At 58.8% G+C, this 18,525-nt stretch overlaps 2 protein-coding genes across 2 annotated transcripts; one reads left to right on the forward strand and one right to left on the reverse strand.

Annotated features, from left to right (window-relative positions):
- The first annotated feature begins 1,444 nt into the window (after positions 1–1,444).
- AGPAT2 (1-acylglycerol-3-phosphate O-acyltransferase 2) lies at positions 1,445–10,081 on the forward strand. The gene is made up of 6 exons (XM_034067398.1): positions 1,445–1,680; positions 5,175–5,308; positions 5,825–6,000; positions 6,185–6,280; positions 7,845–7,917; positions 8,193–10,081. Exons 1-6 carry the CDS (start codon positions 1,490–1,492, stop codon positions 8,348–8,350), a joined length of 828 nt encoding a protein of 275 aa, XP_033923289.1. The 5' UTR covers positions 1,445–1,489; the 3' UTR covers positions 8,351–10,081.
- A 1,016-nt stretch (positions 10,082–11,097) lies between these two features.
- On the reverse strand, positions 11,098–17,845 carry EGFL7 (EGF like domain multiple 7). Its single transcript, XM_034067399.1, has 8 exons — positions 17,698–17,845; positions 16,165–16,284; positions 15,976–16,088; positions 15,095–15,190; positions 13,887–14,051; positions 13,038–13,102; positions 12,654–12,816; positions 11,098–11,374 (listed from the first exon to the last, which is right to left on the reverse strand). The coding sequence occupies exons 1-8, from the start codon at positions 17,775–17,777 to the stop codon at positions 11,352–11,354; spliced, it is 825 nt and encodes a 274-aa protein (XP_033923290.1). The 5' UTR covers positions 17,778–17,845; the 3' UTR covers positions 11,098–11,351.
- Between the last annotated feature and the right edge of the window lie 680 nt (positions 17,846–18,525).

The following is an 18,525-nucleotide window of genomic DNA, read 5'->3' on the forward strand; positions in this document are numbered from 1 at the left end:
ATGGCTGCCGTCATCTGGCAGCAGAACCGCTTTGCCTTATGAAACCACTCAGCGTGACAGCCCTGCTGCAAGCAGGCAGGCCCATGTCTGCCTTCTAATCTGGCATCAGGAACCCTCCCTTTCCTTGAGCTGCAGACTCACATTAAGTGTTTCATTTGCATCACTCCAGATAAGCTGCTGGTGAGAAGGGAACTGCAGCCAAGCTCCTTTCGGAGCCCACGTGTGAAGCCGCGTCTGCCTCTGTTTGCCACGGGCGCCACGGCCGTGATGCTGTTCCCATTGCAGGTTCCCAATGGGAGCAGGGCAGATGGGTGACACAGTGACACAGCACCCTCTGCTCCTGTCAACACAAGGATCACACAGGATGGCTCCAGGCCCCATGTGTGCTCAGCTGGGAAGGTCTGGGTGACTTCCCTGGCATACGGTGCTCAGAGAGGTGCTCAGGGGATTAATCCAGTGCTGCATGGAGATGTTAATACAATCAGGGCTCTCTGTGGCATTAGCAGGAATCATGAGAGCAGCGCTGAGATGTCATTGCCTGGCAGCACAGCCCAGGGAAGGAGCTTGTCCTCTGCTGCAAGCTGCTGGGGAGCAGGGAACACAGGGAGGTCCCCTCTGTTTGGTGACAGCTCCTTGGGGAGCAGCCTGTTGGCTCTGTCTATGGAAACCCAAGGGAACAAGAGTCCTTTGGAACAGGACAACCCCTGTGCCTCAGTTTTCTGGGTGCTGGTGCTGTAGCCTCACCCGCTGGGGTCACTGCTGCCAATGGGGCTGGGGTTTGGCTCTAAGCGGTGTTGCAAACCCTATGTGAGTGCCAGCACCGTGTGCTTCATCTGCCCTGCCAGCCTGGCGCCCACAGAGCTGCTGGGCCTCATCCTGCCCTGACGCCAGCCCCAGCCCCTTCACCCTTGTCTGTGCCAGCACCGGGCACCATGGAGAGCACAGGCGAGGCGCAGGCAGGGACATGGGGTGATGGCAATGGGAGACATGGGTACTGCAGGTGGTGACAGGAGGGACCAGAACCCCCTCATGGCACCGTGAGGGGACCCCAAAGACCTTCCATGGCACCATGGACTGAAACCCCTCCCCATGCCAGTGTGAGGGGACCCCAAAGACCTTCCATGGCAGCACAGAGGGAGTGCCAGCCCTGACACGGCACCATGAGGGGACCCAGAGCCCCCGCCGGGCTCCATGAGGGTCCGAACCCCCCTTCCCTCCGCCATGTTGGCAGCCGCCCCTCACAGAGCCGGGAGGGGACCCGAGGGAGGGGAGCGGGGGCCGGGCCCGGCCGGGCCGGGGTGGACCGGAGCAGCCGGAGCCGGGCCGGGGTGGAGCAGCCGGGGTGGAGCGGAGCGGAGCAGCCGCGGCCGGGGCGGAGCAGCCGGGGCCGGGGGAACGGAGCAGCCGGGGCCGGGCCGCCCACATAAGGCGGGGTCAGAGCCCCGCGCTGGTCTCGGCAGCGGCAGCGGCGGTTGCTGGGGCCGGGGCCATGGAGCCCGGGTGGCTGCTGTGGGGAGCGGCGGTGCTGCTGCTGCTGCTCCATGTCCTGGCCGAGCTGAGCCCTGCCGTGGGCTTCGTGCTGCGCCTGGGCTGGTACTGCCTGCTGTGTGTGCTGGGCTCGCTGCTGGCCGTGCCCGCCTGCCTGCTGCTCAACGGCGGCCGCACCGTCCGCAACATGAGGTGAGCGGGGTCCGGCCGGGCAGCACAGCCCCCGGGGTCGGCTTCAGGCCCGGCCGCCGGGACGCGGAGGGTGGCGGTGGCCTCCGCACCTCGGGGTGTGCATGGAGGCCTCGGCGGTGCCCTCTGGGCCGCGCTGGGCTGTGCACGGAGCCCCGTCGGGATGGGTGTGAGCCGAGGGGGGTCTGGGGTGTGAGGGTGCGGCCGGTGCGGTGTTCAGGGGCCGGGCAGCCATGGGGTGAGCTCCAGGACAGCGGCCGGGGGGACAGGGCTGTGGTGGGCAGGGTGCTGCCCTCAGCACGGACACATGGAGCTGGTGCTGCTTCCTGGCAGGCCCTGCTGTGCCTGTCCTCCGTGGGCAGTGCTGGGAGCAGCATTGTAAGGGCAGAGCTGGCACGGAGAGCATGGGCTCCCTGCTCTGCTCTCCCGCAGGCAGGCTGTTACCTGCTCGGACCGTCCAGGTCCAGCTCGAGTTATACGAGTGCCGAGGAAAGTGGAGCCCCATTGCCTTAATGCATCCTTTGGATCAAAGGTTGGGCAGTGTTTCAGCTGGTGGAGGTGGACTTTGCTTCGCAGTGAGGCTCTGGCAGGCTCATGGTGGGGTGAGCATGGCAGTGCAGGACATGCTGCCCTGTGGGCTCTGAGCTGCTCTGGTGCTGTGGGCCCAGGTGCTGGCAGCAGCAGTCTGCCCTGGGAGCTCCAGCCTAGCTGTGTCTGTTGCCTTGGCTTGCTCGGGAGTGGCTTTCCAGTGCCCCACCAGCTCTGCAGCTGGGATTCTGTGGTGGCAGAGGCATCCTCCTCCTTCCCCACCCTTCAAGCTTGTAAAATTCGTGTCTACTTAAAGGAACTCTTTGGAAACAAGAGCTCTTTGCAAGGAACAGCTCCTCGTGTTGAAACTTGGGGCTGAATTTAGGCCAGAACCGCCCTTTTCCTGTAACTTAAGCCCATCATTTCCATGTGCTGGCACTGATGATGCTGGCTGGGTATGGCAGCCACTGGGAGGTCTGTGGCACTGGTATCTGGTGAGCTCCTCATTCCCAGTCTGCTTATTCCAGGTCGGGGAAGGGGTTGGAGCAGAGCATGTGCTGGTGGACAGGCAGTGATAACAGCATCACTGCCAGGTGGAGAACACCCCGTCCTTGCTGTGCTCCTGGCTCTGGTGCCAAGCTTTGTGACTTGGAAGAGGTTGCCCTCGTGTCTGACGGAGATTATCTATAGGTGAAACCTCTTGTATGAGCTTCCTACCTGGTAAGCACACTTCACTGACCCTGGAAAATCAGAGGGTCCTGACGAGGCCTCTGTCACAGGCTGTGGAGCAAAGCACACGGACTCAGGTGGTTTGGATGCACTGAGAAGACACATTCCCTCTGGGTTTTCTATTGTTAAACGCATCAGACTCAGCTCTCTGCCGCTGTGACTGCCCCAGGTTAGGATGGTTCCTACCAGCTGGGAAGCTGCTTGCAGTGTTGGAGTGGAACCCATCTGCCCAACCCTGTGGGTGATGTGGCTCCTCAGCAGGGCTGTGGTGGATCTCTGCTTGCTCTGAGCTCTGCCCCTTTGCCTCTTTCAGCTCACGCCACATCTTGTGCAAGGCAAGGCTGGCTCTGCACTGCCAGGAGGAAGTTGGATGCTTGCTCTTGAGTAATGTATAACCAGCCTCTCCCGGCGGCTCCGGAGCTGTGTGACTTCCAGAGCAGTGACCTCGTTTTTGGTTGGCAGTTGGGAGCCAGGACAGGGGGGATTTAGGTCAGTCTGGTGTCACAGCATCCCTGTGACCCCACTGATTCCTGTCCTCACCTGGGCTGCACTGTGTAACCTCACTGCAGCTCCTGGCCACCTCCTGTGTCCCTTCCCTTGGTGTGGCTCTAACCTTTGAGCACCTCTTAGTGACAGGCAGTGATAGTGCTGTTACTGAGCTGTGTCACCTGCGGGCGCTGGCCTGGCCTGAACTCCTGTGTCAGAGTTGGCACAGGCATGGTCTGCGTGGCAGGGTGCCCTATGGGGATATGGACCCCACTGTGGATAGGAGCAAGCTGCAGGAAGGTCACACTGGCAGAGGTGTGTGATTGAAGATGAGAGTCTCAGGTGGGGATGCTTTTGATGAGCAGATGCTGGGAGCTGCTGCCAGGCCATGGTGAGGTGCTGGGTGCTCACCTCCTGCCCTGGGTGACAGGGATGCTTCCAGGCTGGGCCCTGTGGTGCGGGAGGAGCTGGCACCGGTCCCTCTGCCTTGTCCTGCAAGGAGGAGAGCTTCTCCTCCTGTTTGCCAGGGAGAAGGAGGGCCCTAAGGCAGGACACCCTTGTTGGAGGGCAGCTCAGCACCTGCATCTGCCCTAGGGGAGAACCAGGCCGAGCTGGTGGCTGGGGGTTCACGTGCAAGCTCCTCTGCTTCCAGCCCTGGCAAGTGGCTGTTCCCTGCCCAAAATAGCCCCTGTGTGCTGCCAGTGTGTGGCTGTGTCCTTTGGCCGAGTGGGAAGCTCTCCAGCTCCCACCTGTCCGGGTGGTGTGGACGGGCCCTGCTCCATGGGCTGGTGACCAGTGCTGGGTGTGCTCAGCAAGGGCATAACTGGTGTCTCCTGCTAGCCCTTGGGCACAGAGGAAGAAAGCTGGGAGCTCTGTGGACAGACCTGTAGATCCACTGGGAAGTGAACTGACAGGCAGAAGGTGTTTGCTTGGAGATGGGTTTGCCGGGGGCACCTTGCCTGTGCCAAGCTGTGTGGGAGCTTTGTTGCTTTCATCCCTGTGTTGTACAGGGAAGTGTTTCTTACCTTCACTCTCTTCCCTTCTTGGACTTCATGGCATGATGGCACCTCATGTTTGTATGATTAAGCAGCATCTTCCAGTGCTGTGAGGAGCAGAACTGGCAGAGCCTTCCTTGGGTGATGGGTGTGCAGGTTAATGCTCATGTGCTGGAAGTGGCAGCTCCGAGGGGAACTGCTGGAACAGTGTGTGGGGCTCTGCTGATGGCAGTAGGAAAACATTGGTGGCATCAGAGCAGGCAACAGTCATAGCACAGGGGAAGCAAACAGCACCAAATGGGTAGGACTGGCAGCAGGAGGAGTTGTCTGATGTGGTGTGGAAATCAGCATCCCTCCCTCCCTCCTGGACCTTGGAGGGCTTCCAGCTTGCCCTGTGTGTAGGGCTCTTGCAGCTGCGCTGGGCTGGACTTGCCTGTACCAAAGAGCCCATAGTGAGCCTGGTTGTGAGCTGATGCTGTCAGCTTGAAGGAGATGTGGACTTGGCTGTACCAGCCTCAGTTACAAACAGCTTCCCCCAGGCTTCCAGTAAAATCCCTGCACTGGAAGGGGACAGGGCTTAAAATACAACTGAAGCACCTTGAACACATGGAATAATGCAAGGCACACCTGGGTGGACCACAGCACAGATGGGACTGGAGGTTCTGTGTGACAGGGGTGCTCTTGTCTCCTTCCACCCACCCTGTGTGTAGCACACCCTGTCACCCCTGCCCTGCTGCTGACTGCTCTTCTCTTCTGCAGAATCATCAAAAATATAGTAAAGGCCTTCAAGTATTTCTTTGGCCTGAAGTTTGAGGTGAAGGGACTGGAGAACTTCGAGGTGGAGGGCCCTGCTATCGTTGTGTCCAACCACCAGAGCATCCTCGACATGATGGGTGAGCAGTGGTGGGAGAGAGGGAGGGAGGGAGCAGTTGTCTTGCTCACCATTAGAAATCCTTTCCATATTCCCTGGCCAAGCAGCCCCTGCCCAGCCACTCTGGGCTTCTGAGCCCACTGGTCCAGCTCTGTCAGTGCTGATGCAGGAAGGGTCACCCCTCACTCTGAGCAATCACACCCCATGCAACACCCCAGGTACTCGTCAGCTTCAGGTGCTTCTCAGATCCCTCTCACACCCCTGCCCAATGACAGCCCGGCTGGCCAAGCAGGTGTCAGTGTGCTGGAGGGACCCTGCCTCTCGAGGGTCGTGCTGTGACCTGCAGCCACCCTGCCCCTGGGATTCTGCTGTGTGCTGGGTCTCCTGCTCTGTTGATGGCAGCACAAAGAAGCTGGTAGAGAAACAAAGCACTGCCCTGGCCCTCATGCTCCCCTCCACACCTCAGTCGTGTCTCTCATTCCATCTGGATGCAGGCGGAGGGGTGACTGCTGGGTCTCATCCTCTGCCATCATGTTAGGGCTGATGGAGGTGCTGCCTGACAACTGTGTCCAGGTGGGCAAGAAGGAGCTGTTGTACACGGGCATCGTGGGGCTCATCATGTATCTTGGTGGCGTCATCTTCATCAACAGGAAGAGCACCACCAGTGCCAAGATGGTGATGTCAGAGGTGGCCAAGACTATGGTGGCTGAAAACGTGAGTGTGGCCATGATGCTTTGAGGGGTGGCATGTGCTGGGCATCCCAGGTGGCATGGGGGGATGTGGCACTCCTGGTGCTGGCTCCTCTGCAGCTCTTGGCAAGGCTGGCAGGTGGCTCGGCTGGCAGGAAGGAGTACTTGAAGTGGATTGCTGGAGCTGAGCCTTATCTCTCCATGTGCAGGTGAAGGTGTGGGTGTACCCAGAGGGCACGAGGAACTGCACTGGGGACTTCCTGCCCTTCAAGAAAGGAGCGTTTCATCTCGCTATCCAGGCACAGGTAACGGTGCTGTGCCCCTGCTGGGGACCCTGGGAGTTCTACAGTGGCTGTTGCACACTGGTCGTGCAGTGGTGTGGTTTATTTGCTCTCTAGTGATTTGTTTCACAGCTGAGCTCCTTAGTTAAACCTCCTTTAGGTGTCATAAGCACTGCCCAGCAGGAGCTGGGAGCCAGTTCCATCTCCTGCAGGAGTGACTTGGCTCTGTGGGTGGGTGGGTGGCTGCAGACAGCTTAGAAGCTGCCTTGTCCTCTTGGGGACCACTGCAGCCCTGGTGTCCCATCTGGAAGGCAGAGCTGGGGACAGGCACACTTGTCTCCCTGGCTCTAGGCTCTACAGGTGGCTGCCTGGCAGCGTGGGGTGCAGTGTCCATGCCCTGCTCCTGGGAGCACAGCACAGAGCTCCCTTCTGGCCAGGAGCCCAGCAAGCTCTTGGGGAACCCCACAGCTGTTGATGCATTTCCCAATCCCCCAGGATGCAGTAGTGTAGTGTTTGCTGATCCAGGATTATTAATGCTGGTGGTTTAGAGCAACACCTGGGCTTGTTCTGTGTGGAAATAGCTGCTCCCTTCCAGACAGCCTGATGGTACTTCTTTGTTGTGTCTTAAATGCCTTCTCTAAGCTGACAAGATCTGGGAGTAGGCAAATTGCTCCTTGGTTGCTGGAGCTGTGGGTGCTCCTGGAGGTGGTGCCTGCCTGGGCAGAGCTCTGGGGCACTGTGCCAGGGATGCTGAAGGCCTGGTGGTGCTGCCTGGGCCATCCTGCTCACTTCCCAGTCCTGGGAACTGGATGCCAGCAGGGAGATGGAGGGGTTGGGTGCTTTACCTTCCCATGGCCTTGTTTCTTGGGGCTGGGATGACCCCAGGCCTGAGGGGAAACTGCTTTCCCTAAGAGAGGTGTTATGGCAGGATCCTGGAGAAGGGGAGTAGGTGCCAGATCTACTGTGTTCTGTTGGCCCAGCCCAGGGTGTAGCCTGCATCCTGCCATTCCTGCTGGGGTGATGCAACCAGGGCAGGGGCTGGCACGAAGGGAGACAGTGGAGAAAGCACCCACCTCTGACACTCCCCTGAGTCATGGGCTGTGGACTGTGTCTGTTATCAGCACTGACTGTGCCCTCCTGGTGTCTCTGCCTCTCTGAGCCTTCCCTGAGAGCAGTTGGTGACCCTTTGCTCAAAAGCTGAAGGCACACGGGCTGCTGCCCCACTCTGTGCCTGCACACAGGGCAAGGCCTGTCAGAATGGGCACCTTCCCAAGTCTGTGGGTCAGAAAATACCTGAGTTTGAAGCCTGACTTGGAACTATTTGCCCCAAGAGCCAGTGCTGACTGGGGGTGAAGTGTAACTTGGTCCTAGTGCCCAAATGTCCCCATGCCTTGAGTTGCTGGGAGTGGTTTGAATCCCATTTGATTCCTGACTGTCCCAGCCTTTGGAAGTGAGTCTTGTCTGTGGGACTGTGTGGTGCCTGCCCTCAGTGTCTGAGAGCTGGGCCAGGTCAGCTCTGCTGCTAATCTCTGGCCTGCCCTGGGCTGCTGCAGTGCAAGTAACTCCTGTTTTTCCTCTTCTTCCCAAGGTCCCAGTGATCCCTGTGGTTTATTCCTCCTTCACCAGCTTCTATAACCCAAAGACAAAACTATTTACATCAGGTACCAGAGCCCGAGGGTCTTTACGGTCACTTGGGGACATGGTTGAAGCTGTGGCCAGGGGAGACCTATGGGTGTGGGAGGGAAGCAGAGCTGGGGTGAGCAGGAGGAGTCCCTGTGGGACATGTGTGGAGCCAGTTCAAAGCTCTTGGCAGCAGAACCTGGGCTGGGCTAATTCCAACTGTAATTAAACACTGGGGGATGTTTTGATTTCAAATGGGGCACCACCTCTCCCCATAACTGGTGTGTGTTCTCATAGGCTCTTCTCTTGTTCCCAGGCAAAATCAAGGTTGAGATTCTGCCTCCCATCGAGACCAAAGGCCTGACATCAGATGATGTCTCTGACCTCACGGACAGATGCTACCACACCATGAGAGAGACCTTCTTCGTGCTGTCAGGCCGTCCAAGTCCAAGTGAGGCAAAGGACTCATCTTAGATGCTTCTCCAGTGGCATCACCGTGTGGTGGTGGCTGAAGGGACCTGTCTGTTGCCAAATCCCGAAGGAACTTCTCTTCCACTGCAGTGACTTGTCACGCCGGGAACACCATGGACCAGCACACACGGGTGTCCAGCGAGCGCTGAGGTCCCCGTTGAGTGGATTTCTCTTATGGGTTCACTGTCTCCCAATGAAACATCTCCTTTCTCTGAATTTCTCAGGCATCAAACTTGTGCTACCAAAGGGCTCAATGACCAGAGAGGTGAGTTCCCCAGCTCCTGTGGGCTGACAGGAGAGCCTGACCTGGCTGTCCCACAGGCAGCAGTTTGTATCTGCACGACCTTGATGCTGCTCCACCAAGGCTGAATCAGGTGAAAATGCAGACTTTGGCTCTCAGCAGCGCAGGGAGCTGATGTCCTCCCTGGGCCAGCAGCACAGTGGAACCCATGGGGTGTCCCTGGGACAGGGCCTGTCTCCCTGAGCATTGTCCTTGTGCCACAGCAGTGCTTAGTGCTGGGGCTCTGTGTTAGTCCTGAGTGGAGTCCTTCACTTCCGAAGGAAGCACCAGGGCTGATATCCTCAGCTGGTGCTGCAGAGGAGAACGTGTGGGGTGCTCGGCCTCACAGTGTGTCTTCAGGCTTGATTGCCTTGTCTGAACCAAGTGCCCTTGTGCAGCAGTGGGGACCTGACCAACCAGATGTATGGTGTGGTACAGCCTTGCTGGTTTAGGCCTTTTCTCAATGAAGCCCCATGCTTGCTTCTACCATTCAGAGCCACCAGCCTGTATTTAAAACCTACAACTGTGTCAGCCCTGGGCAAACCTGTGCTCATAGTGACTTGTCTGTGCCGTGCTGGTGGCTCGGTGGGGTCACAGTGGGTGTCCTGGTGCTGTGGTACCTGCTGCAGATGCAAAGGGCTCTGTTCTGCTCGTTTTGCTGCTTGTCATGGTCAGCACTGGCCGAAAGATGGTGCCTGTCCCATGTCTTTGCTGATCTCGGTGGAGCTGTGGCTATGCGAGGCTTGCAAAGCTCCTGCAGGGCCACGGGGAGGGTGAGCTGGAGCTGTGACCCGGTGCTGAAGGCTTCAGCTCTCCCTCCGGGGGAAAGGGATCTGTTCCCGTTCACATAAAGGGATTTTCCCTGTGCTTTGGGGTGATGGAGGCTGCATCCCTCGCTGGGAGCCACACAAGTGGTGATGCCCTCTGCGAAGAGCAAGGCTGGGTCAGGCCGTGGTTCTGGGGTAACCTTCACCTCTAACTTGGGTTCAGGGAGGCTTTTGCTCTCCTGGTCATGGTGTAGGGTGTAGAACTTTGAGATAAGCTGCCTGGAGCTGCTCAGGTATCCAATGCAAATGGCTCTTGCAGCCTGCAGTGGTGGAATTGCAGTTATCTGGGGGTTAAAGCCTCCACGGGGAAAGGCAGGAGCTGGGGCTGGGGGGGCTTTATCGAAGGGGCCTTAACAAGTACAGACTCAGGGGTCAGACCCGCTGCAGCCGGGTCAGGGTGGGAGGATGGGAGCTGAACCAGCACTTTGTAAGTGGCAGACAAGGGGCTGTCATGGAGGGTCCTGAGGGGAGCAGTGTCCACTGAGGGACCTGCAGCATCGTCCCCAGGAGGAGGGAGCAGTGCCTCTGTGTGCAGTTTCTGCTGTTCACTTTTAATTGGGGTGACAATGATGTTATGTGCTTTAAAGAGAAAAAATAACACGGTACACCTTTGGTTATTTAAATAAAGGAGAGTCCTGGTCATGTGTGGGAGCTGTGGGAGGAGGGCTGCTGTGGGATGGGGGGGTGCTGACCTGCTGCTTTGTGCAGGGGGGTTTGGTGACCAAGGGGTGGTAGCAGGCCCAAGGGGCAGAAGGGCTGAGCTGCTGTGCCCCAGCCCCACACCAAGCCATGGACCAGGAGGGGCCTCTCCTGAGGAAGAGGAAGGTGGTGCCTGTGTGGATGGAGCTCTCCTCCAATCCAGGCCATGGAGCAAGCACCTTCCCTGCCAGTCAGGATCCTGCAGCCTCAGTGTATGCCCAGGAGCCTGTGTGTGGGTACAACCCCTGCAGCTCTGCTCCAGGCAGGTAGGGAAGTGTGGTACCAGGTCGGTCACATCTGCTCTGCTGTACCAGTGCCCCTGGGCTTGAGCAAACAGTGCTGGGGAGGGGTGTGTGTGCCATGGGGCTGACAGCTGCTGTTGGCTCTGGGAGAGGCTGGTTCCATCAACAGCCTGTGCCTGTGTAAACACCTCAGTCCCCTGTCCAGGCCTGCAGGGAACTGTCCCTCCCTCCCTGTCCTCGCCACGAGTGGCACAGGCTTGTTCCTGTCTGCTCTGTGCTGGCAATGGGAGTGACACAGGGAAAGGTTTTCTATTAAAGTGGGTGAAACCAGCCCCTGTGCCTGCAGCTACAGGTGAAAGCATCACCCTTTAAGGCACAAGGGAAGGTGCAGAGAACAGCAAGCAGGAGCAGGTAAGCTGAGGGCAAGCTGCTGCAGATACTGTGCCAAGAAGTGGTGACCAGGCCACCTCCAGTGCTTGAGGCTGGTCCCGAAGAGCAGGACAGAGGCTGCAGGGATGGGCTCCTACTCCCTGTACCCCACCACCGATTGGCTGTACTCATCCCCTGCCATGGTGCCTGGCTTGGGGCTGCCCCTCTGCACAACCCTTTGTGGCCACAGTCCCCAGTTGTGCAGGCAGGAGCAGCTCTGTGCCAGGCTGGTGCTGAGTGAAGGGCACAGTGCAGTCTCTGGCACAGGCACTTGTGGCACAAGGGAAGGGGTTTATTTTCCACTCTTGCACTGGAAGGGGTGAGATGCTGAGGGTGCAGAGTTCAGGTTGGAAGTAACTGCATGACCTCTGCTGAGGTGAGCTGGGAGAGAGGATGGAGCTGCCGATGGGAACCCAGCCCTCTGCCACCCTGTGCCTTCCTGCAGTGATGTGGCTTCGTCCCCAGCCTGGGGCTGGAGAGTGAGGTAAGAGCTGTGGATGTGGCTCACTCCAGTTCCTCGGTGCTCACTACAGTTCATTCTTGCAGGAACCTGGGAAGAGAGACAAGCAGCAGTGGTGTCAGCCTGGGTTGTGTTGCTCTCCTTCCCCACTGCTTCCCACTGCTGCACTGGGGTCATTCAGCCTCAGACGAGGTCTGACCTTGTGCCTTTGCTGCTGCTTTAAAAGAGAAAATGGGTTTTATTCCTTACACACATCCCCACTGGGCAGATAACAGGAGCATGCAGTGGTGCCTCAGCTTCACAAGGCACAGAAAGCATGGTCCTGAGCTCCATGGGATGCCCTGCAGGTCCCAGTGCTCACTGGAGCACTAGAGGACAGTCCTGTGTCCTCCAGGGGTTTCCAACACCAGGAGAAGCACAAACCCAAGGTTTACTTGCTGGGCCAGGCCTGGCACAAGTTCATCCCAAGACCTGGGAGTCATCCCTTGGAATAAATCCCTGTCACCTTGTGACAGTCTCACATTCCTCGGCTGTCACTAATGATGTACAGGGCACTACTGGGGCGCTGGGTGTGCTGGAGCAGTGGTTCTGATGATTGCCCTTCCTGAGGTGGTTGGTAAGTGTCTGTTTGCTGCTTCAGACAGGTTCTTTGAAGCCTTGAGCTGAGCCATTACAGGAGGCAGTGACCTAGGACGGCTCTGCCCTGAATCAGTTTCCCCTCAAGCCTTTGCGAGCACTGGGCCTGGTTTCTGGGCTTGTTTGACTGCAGTTAATGTGCAAAGGAGCTGCATGGAGCTGCCTGTTGAAACTGGCCAAAGCAAAGCTGCAGAGAGCTCAGGGATGGGCAGGACCCGCTGTCCTCAGCCCTTTCACCCATGACAGCTCTCACCAGGGTCTCCTCTTCAGAGGCTGCTACATGGGGACCCTCCCTGGTCCATGGACTTCAAAGGGAAATGTCTGAACCTTCCCAGGCTCATAAATCTGCCTCATTCTGTGCTCCCTGACCCTTCCTGATGGATTCTGGGGCTGTTCATGTCCTAAGAGCTGGGGCTCAGTTACAGCAGCACAGGAAGGGAAGAGCTGCCCAGTGTGGGACACGGCCACTGCTTCTGCCCCAGAGCCACATTCCCACGTGCCAGCCTGGGGACTGCTGGCTGCTATGGGGCAGTCAGATGGTGCAGCCCCAGAACCAGCTCTGAAACGGAGCTAATGGGCAGCTTGTGTTCATCTGCTATTAATGACAGGCTGCTGAGCTTGAGGGAGACAGAGATTAAGAGTGGCACATGTGTTTCTGATGGTGCTGGCCCACATCTGCCCCCCAGGGCCAGGGTGGGAGCAGAGATGCCGCAGCTCTGCTCCAGGCACTCACACGTCTCCAGCCGCTCCTCAAGGAAGGAGATCTGCTCGCTCAGGGACTCGATCCTGTCCAGCTGCTGCAGGGAGTGGGACAAGCGGCTGATGGGGTCTGAGCCGACGTCCTCGGGCACGGAAGGCATCAGGTTGTGGAAGGGTTCCAGCATCAGCTGCAGCTTCTGTGGGGAGAAGGGGAGACCTGAGCCCCATGGGGTGCAGCACCCACCAAACCAGTCGGGGGTTTGGTTGTGTTCAAAGGGCTGTGGGGCTGGAGCCCAGTGGGGATCCTGCAGCATCTGAGGCCAGGGGGCAGTTATAAACAGAGCCAGGGTGGAGGGAGCAGGCTGAGTGTGGCCTGGAGCTGCTGTGGGGCAGGGATGGGTCGTGCTGCAGGTTTTACCTGCTCCAGCGCTTCCACTCTGCTCCTCAGCTCTTTCACTTCTTCCTTCACTTCATTGGGTGCACCTGAGTGAGGAAGGGACAGGAGAAGCTCAGTGAGTTAATGCCCATTGCCTGCAGTGAAGGGGAAGGTGCTGGGCAGAGAACGTGCTGCAGAGCTCAGGCCAAGCTCTGGTGCCTTCCACTCCCCCCAGTAATGAGCCCCTGGCATCAGTCCCTGGAGCATCATTTGGATCCAGGCCTGCTGCTCACAGGCACAAGCCTCTGCTTGCTGCTGGGTACCTGCAACAAAGTGGGAAGTGTCAATGGGGTGATGCTGACAGGAGGTGAAGGCCGGCCCCTGTGCCAGGCTGCTCAGCACCAGGTCTGCCCTGGGCAGGGATGCAGGCGGGTGGCTCGTGGTACCCGTGCAGCTGTGCCCTGCTCTCCCGGTGTGCTGCCTGTGCTGGCCCCAGCGCATTATTACTCACGGTACGAGTTTGAAGTGTCACAGCGCGTACCAAAAGTAATAATGGGCCGTCACCAGCGGCGCTGCTGCTCCTCGTGCTGCAGGCATCCTGTGGGAGGGATGGTGATGGTGATGGTGGTGATGATGGTGATGGTGGTGATGGTGATGATGGTGATGGTGGTGATGATGGAAGGAAGGAACAGCCCCATCCCAGACACCACAACCCATGGCCAGGCTCCTCACCCTCGCAGAGAGGCAGAGGCTGGATGTGTGCACAGGGAGGTTGGGTGGCAGAGGTCACCAAGAACAAAGCTGAGGGGCTCTGGCTGCCGTCCCCCCTCCTGCTCCAGCCGCCCTGGGTGCTGGGTGTCAATCCCAGCTCCCATTGAAGGGGGATGTTACCTGCATGGCTGAAGGCTCCCGGCTCCGGCGCTGGCACCAGGGGCTGGCAGCTCTTGCGGTCGGCAGCGAGGATGAAGCCATCCCGGCAGGCACAGTGGAAGCTCCCGGCTGTGTTGAGGCAGAGTTGGCTGCAGCCATGGCTCTGCCCAGTGCATTCATCCACATCTGAAACCAGAGGTGCGGCTCAGGGTGCTGCTGGCTGTGCACCGGGGTGAGGGGTGCAGGGGCTCAGCCATACACAGGGTTGGGGATGCAATGGGACTGAGCTCGGGTTGGTGCTGGGCTCTGGGTGCTCTCAGCACTGCAGGGTCTGAGCACAATACCCCATCACTGGGGGCAGCCTTTCCCCTTGCCCCAGGCTGCAGTAAACCTGCACTAACCCCAGCGGGACCCCTCGGAAGAGCCCAACCCGGGTCCCAGCTCTGTTCCAGCCGCGCTCAGCTCCCATCCCTGATCCATGGCCGGGGTTCTGGCTCCATCCGGCTGTGGCCAGGAGCTCACAGCCCCTGCACAGAGCCCAGCAGTGCTCCTCGCACGGGGCAGTCATTGAAGCTGTTCCCACAGCACAGGAGGAGCTCAGCCGCTTCCCACGCCCAGAGAAGCTGTTTTAGGCACTGGGAAATGCTTCCCCCCCTGCGCTGGAGCCGGAGCTGTGAGCGCTGAGCTCAGCCCAGCGCGGTCGGTGCCACCCGCCCCTGCTCTGCCGTAGTGAGGCTGCAGTGCTGGTTTGCACCATGCCCCGTTTCCCTGTCCCCAGTGAGGAGCACTGGGATGCTCTGGAGCAGCTCATCAGGTTCCCTTCACCTCCATCCCTGCCTGTGTGCAGTTCACAGCTCTGGTGTCTGCACCAAAGTGGGGGTTACAAAGACATTGGTCAGGACAAACATGGTCTCAGGCCACCCCACAGTGTCAGGGCTGCTCTGCAGAGCCTGTGCTCACACTGACCCCGCACAGGGCACCGCTGGTGCCCAGGGGTGACACACGAGGGCTGGGAGCCCAAGAGAGGTCAGAGCTCTGCTGGGAGCTGAGCTTCCCATCCCTTCCTGGCCAGAGCACCCAGCACCACTGCCCTGGAGCAGGATGTGGTGTGCGGAGAGGCAATGGCCTGGTTCCCACTGTGCTCTGAGCAGCACCAGGCACCTGCTGGTCCCTGTCCCACACCAAGGGCTGGGGCTGAGGACCCCTGGTGCCCCCAGCCCAGCCCGTACCTGTCTGGCAGGCTCGTCCGGTCCAGCCGGGGGGGCAGATGCATCTGTCGGGGAGGGCGCAGGTCCCACCATGCTGGCACAGCCCTGAGCACAGAGCTGGGGACAGGAAACAACCACAGCATCACTGACAGCCCCTGTGTCCAACCTGACCTTGAACAGTGCCAGGGATGGGGCAGCCACAGCTTCTCTGAGCACCCTGTGCCAGCGCCTCAGCACCCTCACAGGGAACAGCTTCTGCCTCAGAGCTCAGCTCAGTCTCCCCTCGGGCAGGTTCAAGCCATTCCCCTTGTCCTGTCCCTACATCCCTTGTCCCAAGCCCCTCTCCAGGTTTCCTGCAGCCCCTTTAGGCACTGGAGCTGCTCTAAGGTCTCTCCTTAAGGAGCCTTCTCTTGTCCAGGCTGAACCAGTCCAGGTCCATAGAGGAGCAGAATAAACAGAACAGAATGAACAGGACCTTGGGATGCAGCCTGGAGAAGGGCCTCACCTGCAGGCAGCACAGCAGGAGGGAGCATGGCTGATGGGCATGGGCTGGGGATGGACTATCTGCTGATGTGTTCTGCAGTTCCTTTGTGCCTCCTGAAAGCATTGCCATTACTGCTGGTTTGTATGGAAAGGACTTACTCATTTCATTTATCCCCTAGTAACTAGAAAGGTAATAAGTGATCCCAAAGGAAAAATGCCTGTGAGGCAGCAGGGGAAGGCTGGGAGTTAATCAGAAATTGAACCACATTTGGTTGGGATGCCAGAAATGTGAATGTTTCCCTACAAGGAGGCTCTGCCTGCAGGGCAGTGCTGGTAACTGAGGGAGGGCTGCATCCAGGGCCATAAGCTGCCTGGCCCATGGGGCCTGGGGTAAGGATGAGCACAGAGCAGCATCTTACCTCTATTGCAGCTCAGTGCGTGTCCATCAGCCCTGCTCCAGCCGGGACAGCACGAGGCCACGGGCTGGGGGAGCTGCCTGTACACCTGCCGGTAGGCAACCCTATAGATGGTCCTGCAAGGCAAGGATGGGGCTGAGCATGGGATTGAGGCAGGATTCCCCCCCAGCCAGGATGGGGCAGCATCCTCACCTGTATGTGCTGCAGAGGTGGCCCTGGCAGGTGGTGAGGTAGGGCTGGTACACAGGCTGCACATGGGACTCGGTGGAGGCAACTGCGCGGCTCCGTGGCCCTATGGCACAGACCCTGCGGCTGAGAGAGCGGAGGGGTCAGACACTGCTGGGCCCAGTGCACCCATCCTGTGCTTACAGCATCCCCTCCCTCTGAGCACCATGGCCATGGTGGTGTCTGATCCCCCAGTGACTGGGAGGCTTCAACCCTTGGGGCTGCTCAGGCTCTTCCACCCCTCAGATGCTCACCCTGGCTCCAGCCCAGGGGAGCCTCTGAAGCCAGGATCTAGGGGGGATTTACCCAGAGCAGTTCCTCCATCCATTGCCTCCCTGCCCCTGAAATCACTCATTTATGGGAGGATTTTCCCTTTCTGAGGCTTTTGCATTCCACAAATGTGCTCAGCAGGAGATGAATGATCCCACAGGGAGGGTCAGGATCACCCAGGGAAAGTAGAGGCCAAAGAGGAGTCTCCCTGCAGCCTCCCTGAGGTAACTGTGATCTGCTCAAGGCTTCCCCCAGGTTCACAGCCAAAGGGGTCTGGGTTAAAGATTCCCTCTTTCCAGCATTTTCCAGCCCCATCAGCTCAGTCCCACTGAGGAGCTCCTCTGCTCGCCCCAGCCTCCCAGCTCAATTAGAGGCTGAAATAAAAGCCTGGGAATTAGCATGGCCATCAGATGGCTTCTATTAAGTCCAGAAGCTCCTCTCAGCCTCACTGTTGATGCTATAGAAGATGCAGGTTTTAAATGGCAATTGTTTGTTTGCAGATGGAGGATAAAGCTCCAGCTCAGGTTGTGCTTCAGCCACCACCAGAACGGAAAAGGTTTAACACCAGAGGAGAGGGTTTCAGTGCGAAACCAAACCCTGCAGACAATGAGCTGTGTCTGGGGTGGGTGTTGAGCTCCTGCTCCTTTGGCCTGGGATGAAACCAGGCTCTGGGTTCCTTCTGACCCAGTGGGAATGGAGCTGGGCCTGCCCAGACTGTGCTGGGATCCGGGGCACTGAATTAGACCCATGTCCCAGGAATGGGAAACACAGGAGCTCTCAGCATCTGGCTCACAGAACCATGGACCACAGTGAGCAACAACCCACGGGGCTGTCTGTGCCTGGATCGGGCATCCCCTGAGAGCTGGGCTGCTGCATCCTCCTCCCATGGCTTGTTTGCAAGGCGATTGGTGTGACAATGATTGCAGGGGTATTTCTGTGCAAGGACGTGCTTGAAGGAGACAACAACACCTCAGGGACAGCTCAGGGCCTGGTGAGGTTTGTGTCTGTGCCCCCTGCGAGCAGCTGAACAGAGTCAGAGCATTGAGAGCCTTTTCCTCTCCCATGGCAAAGCAGACAGGGAGGGAAGGGCTGCGGAGCCCCGGGTAGGAAGCACAGAGCCCTCTCCCACCTGCACACCCGCCCGGAGCCCCATGGGCTCAGCAGGGCTCGTGTCCCCTCGCTGGGACACCGGACGGGCACACACGGGGGTGCAGGCAGAGCGGAGCTTACCCTGCCCTGGCCAGCCCGGCCGCACCGCTCACACTGAGGCTGAGGAAGAGCCCGAGGAGGAAGCAGCCGCCGCGGGGCATGGCCCGTCCCTGGCTGGCTCCGATGGGAAGCGCCGGCTCCTACCGCATGTCCGGTCCTTCAGCAGGGGTCCTGCAGCGAGACAAGAGCAGGGTGAGCACACAGCACCCATCCCACTGCTGACACCCCATGGGATCCTCTCGGATGGACACAGGAGGGCTGGGGCAGAAGCATTCTTGCTGGTGGTGTGTGCCAAAGCACAGGGCCATTGCCAAGCTGAACCCCAGCGGGTGGGTGCCCCCCAGGACAAACCCGCTTTGCCCCATGCGTTTAAACCCTTGGGCACCAGGCTCAGCACACAGGGGATGCTCTCACGGCACCAGGGGCCACGGGGCTGCCTGTCGGGTGGCAGGGAGGGGACCTGTGCTGCATGAAACACGCTGCAACTCCAGGCAGTGAGGGCAAAACAATGGCCTCTAATTTCCTAATCCATAGAGCTTTGTAGAGCTGCATTTTCCCACCACATAACACTGAAATCTGATCTTCTCTTTAAAACACAAGCTCTCGGCAGAGGAAAGTGCTGTGAGGGGTAAATGTACCGTCTGCAGAGCCAGGACTGACCGAGTCACACAGAGAGGCTGTGATTCTCCAGCAGAGGACACATGGAACAAGGCTGAGGAAGGTCAGAAACAACATCCAATTTAAACAGAACCCAGTTTAAACAATACCCAATTTAAACAGCATCTAACTTAAACAAAGCACTTGGCCTCCGGATGGCAGCAGCTACAGGAGGAAGAACTGAAGAACCCA

Source organism: Melopsittacus undulatus, chromosome 11 (assembly GCF_012275295.1).
Source record: "Melopsittacus undulatus isolate bMelUnd1 chromosome 11, bMelUnd1.mat.Z, whole genome shotgun sequence".
In the NCBI taxonomy this organism is placed as follows: domain Eukaryota; kingdom Metazoa; phylum Chordata; class Aves; order Psittaciformes; family Psittaculidae; genus Melopsittacus; species Melopsittacus undulatus.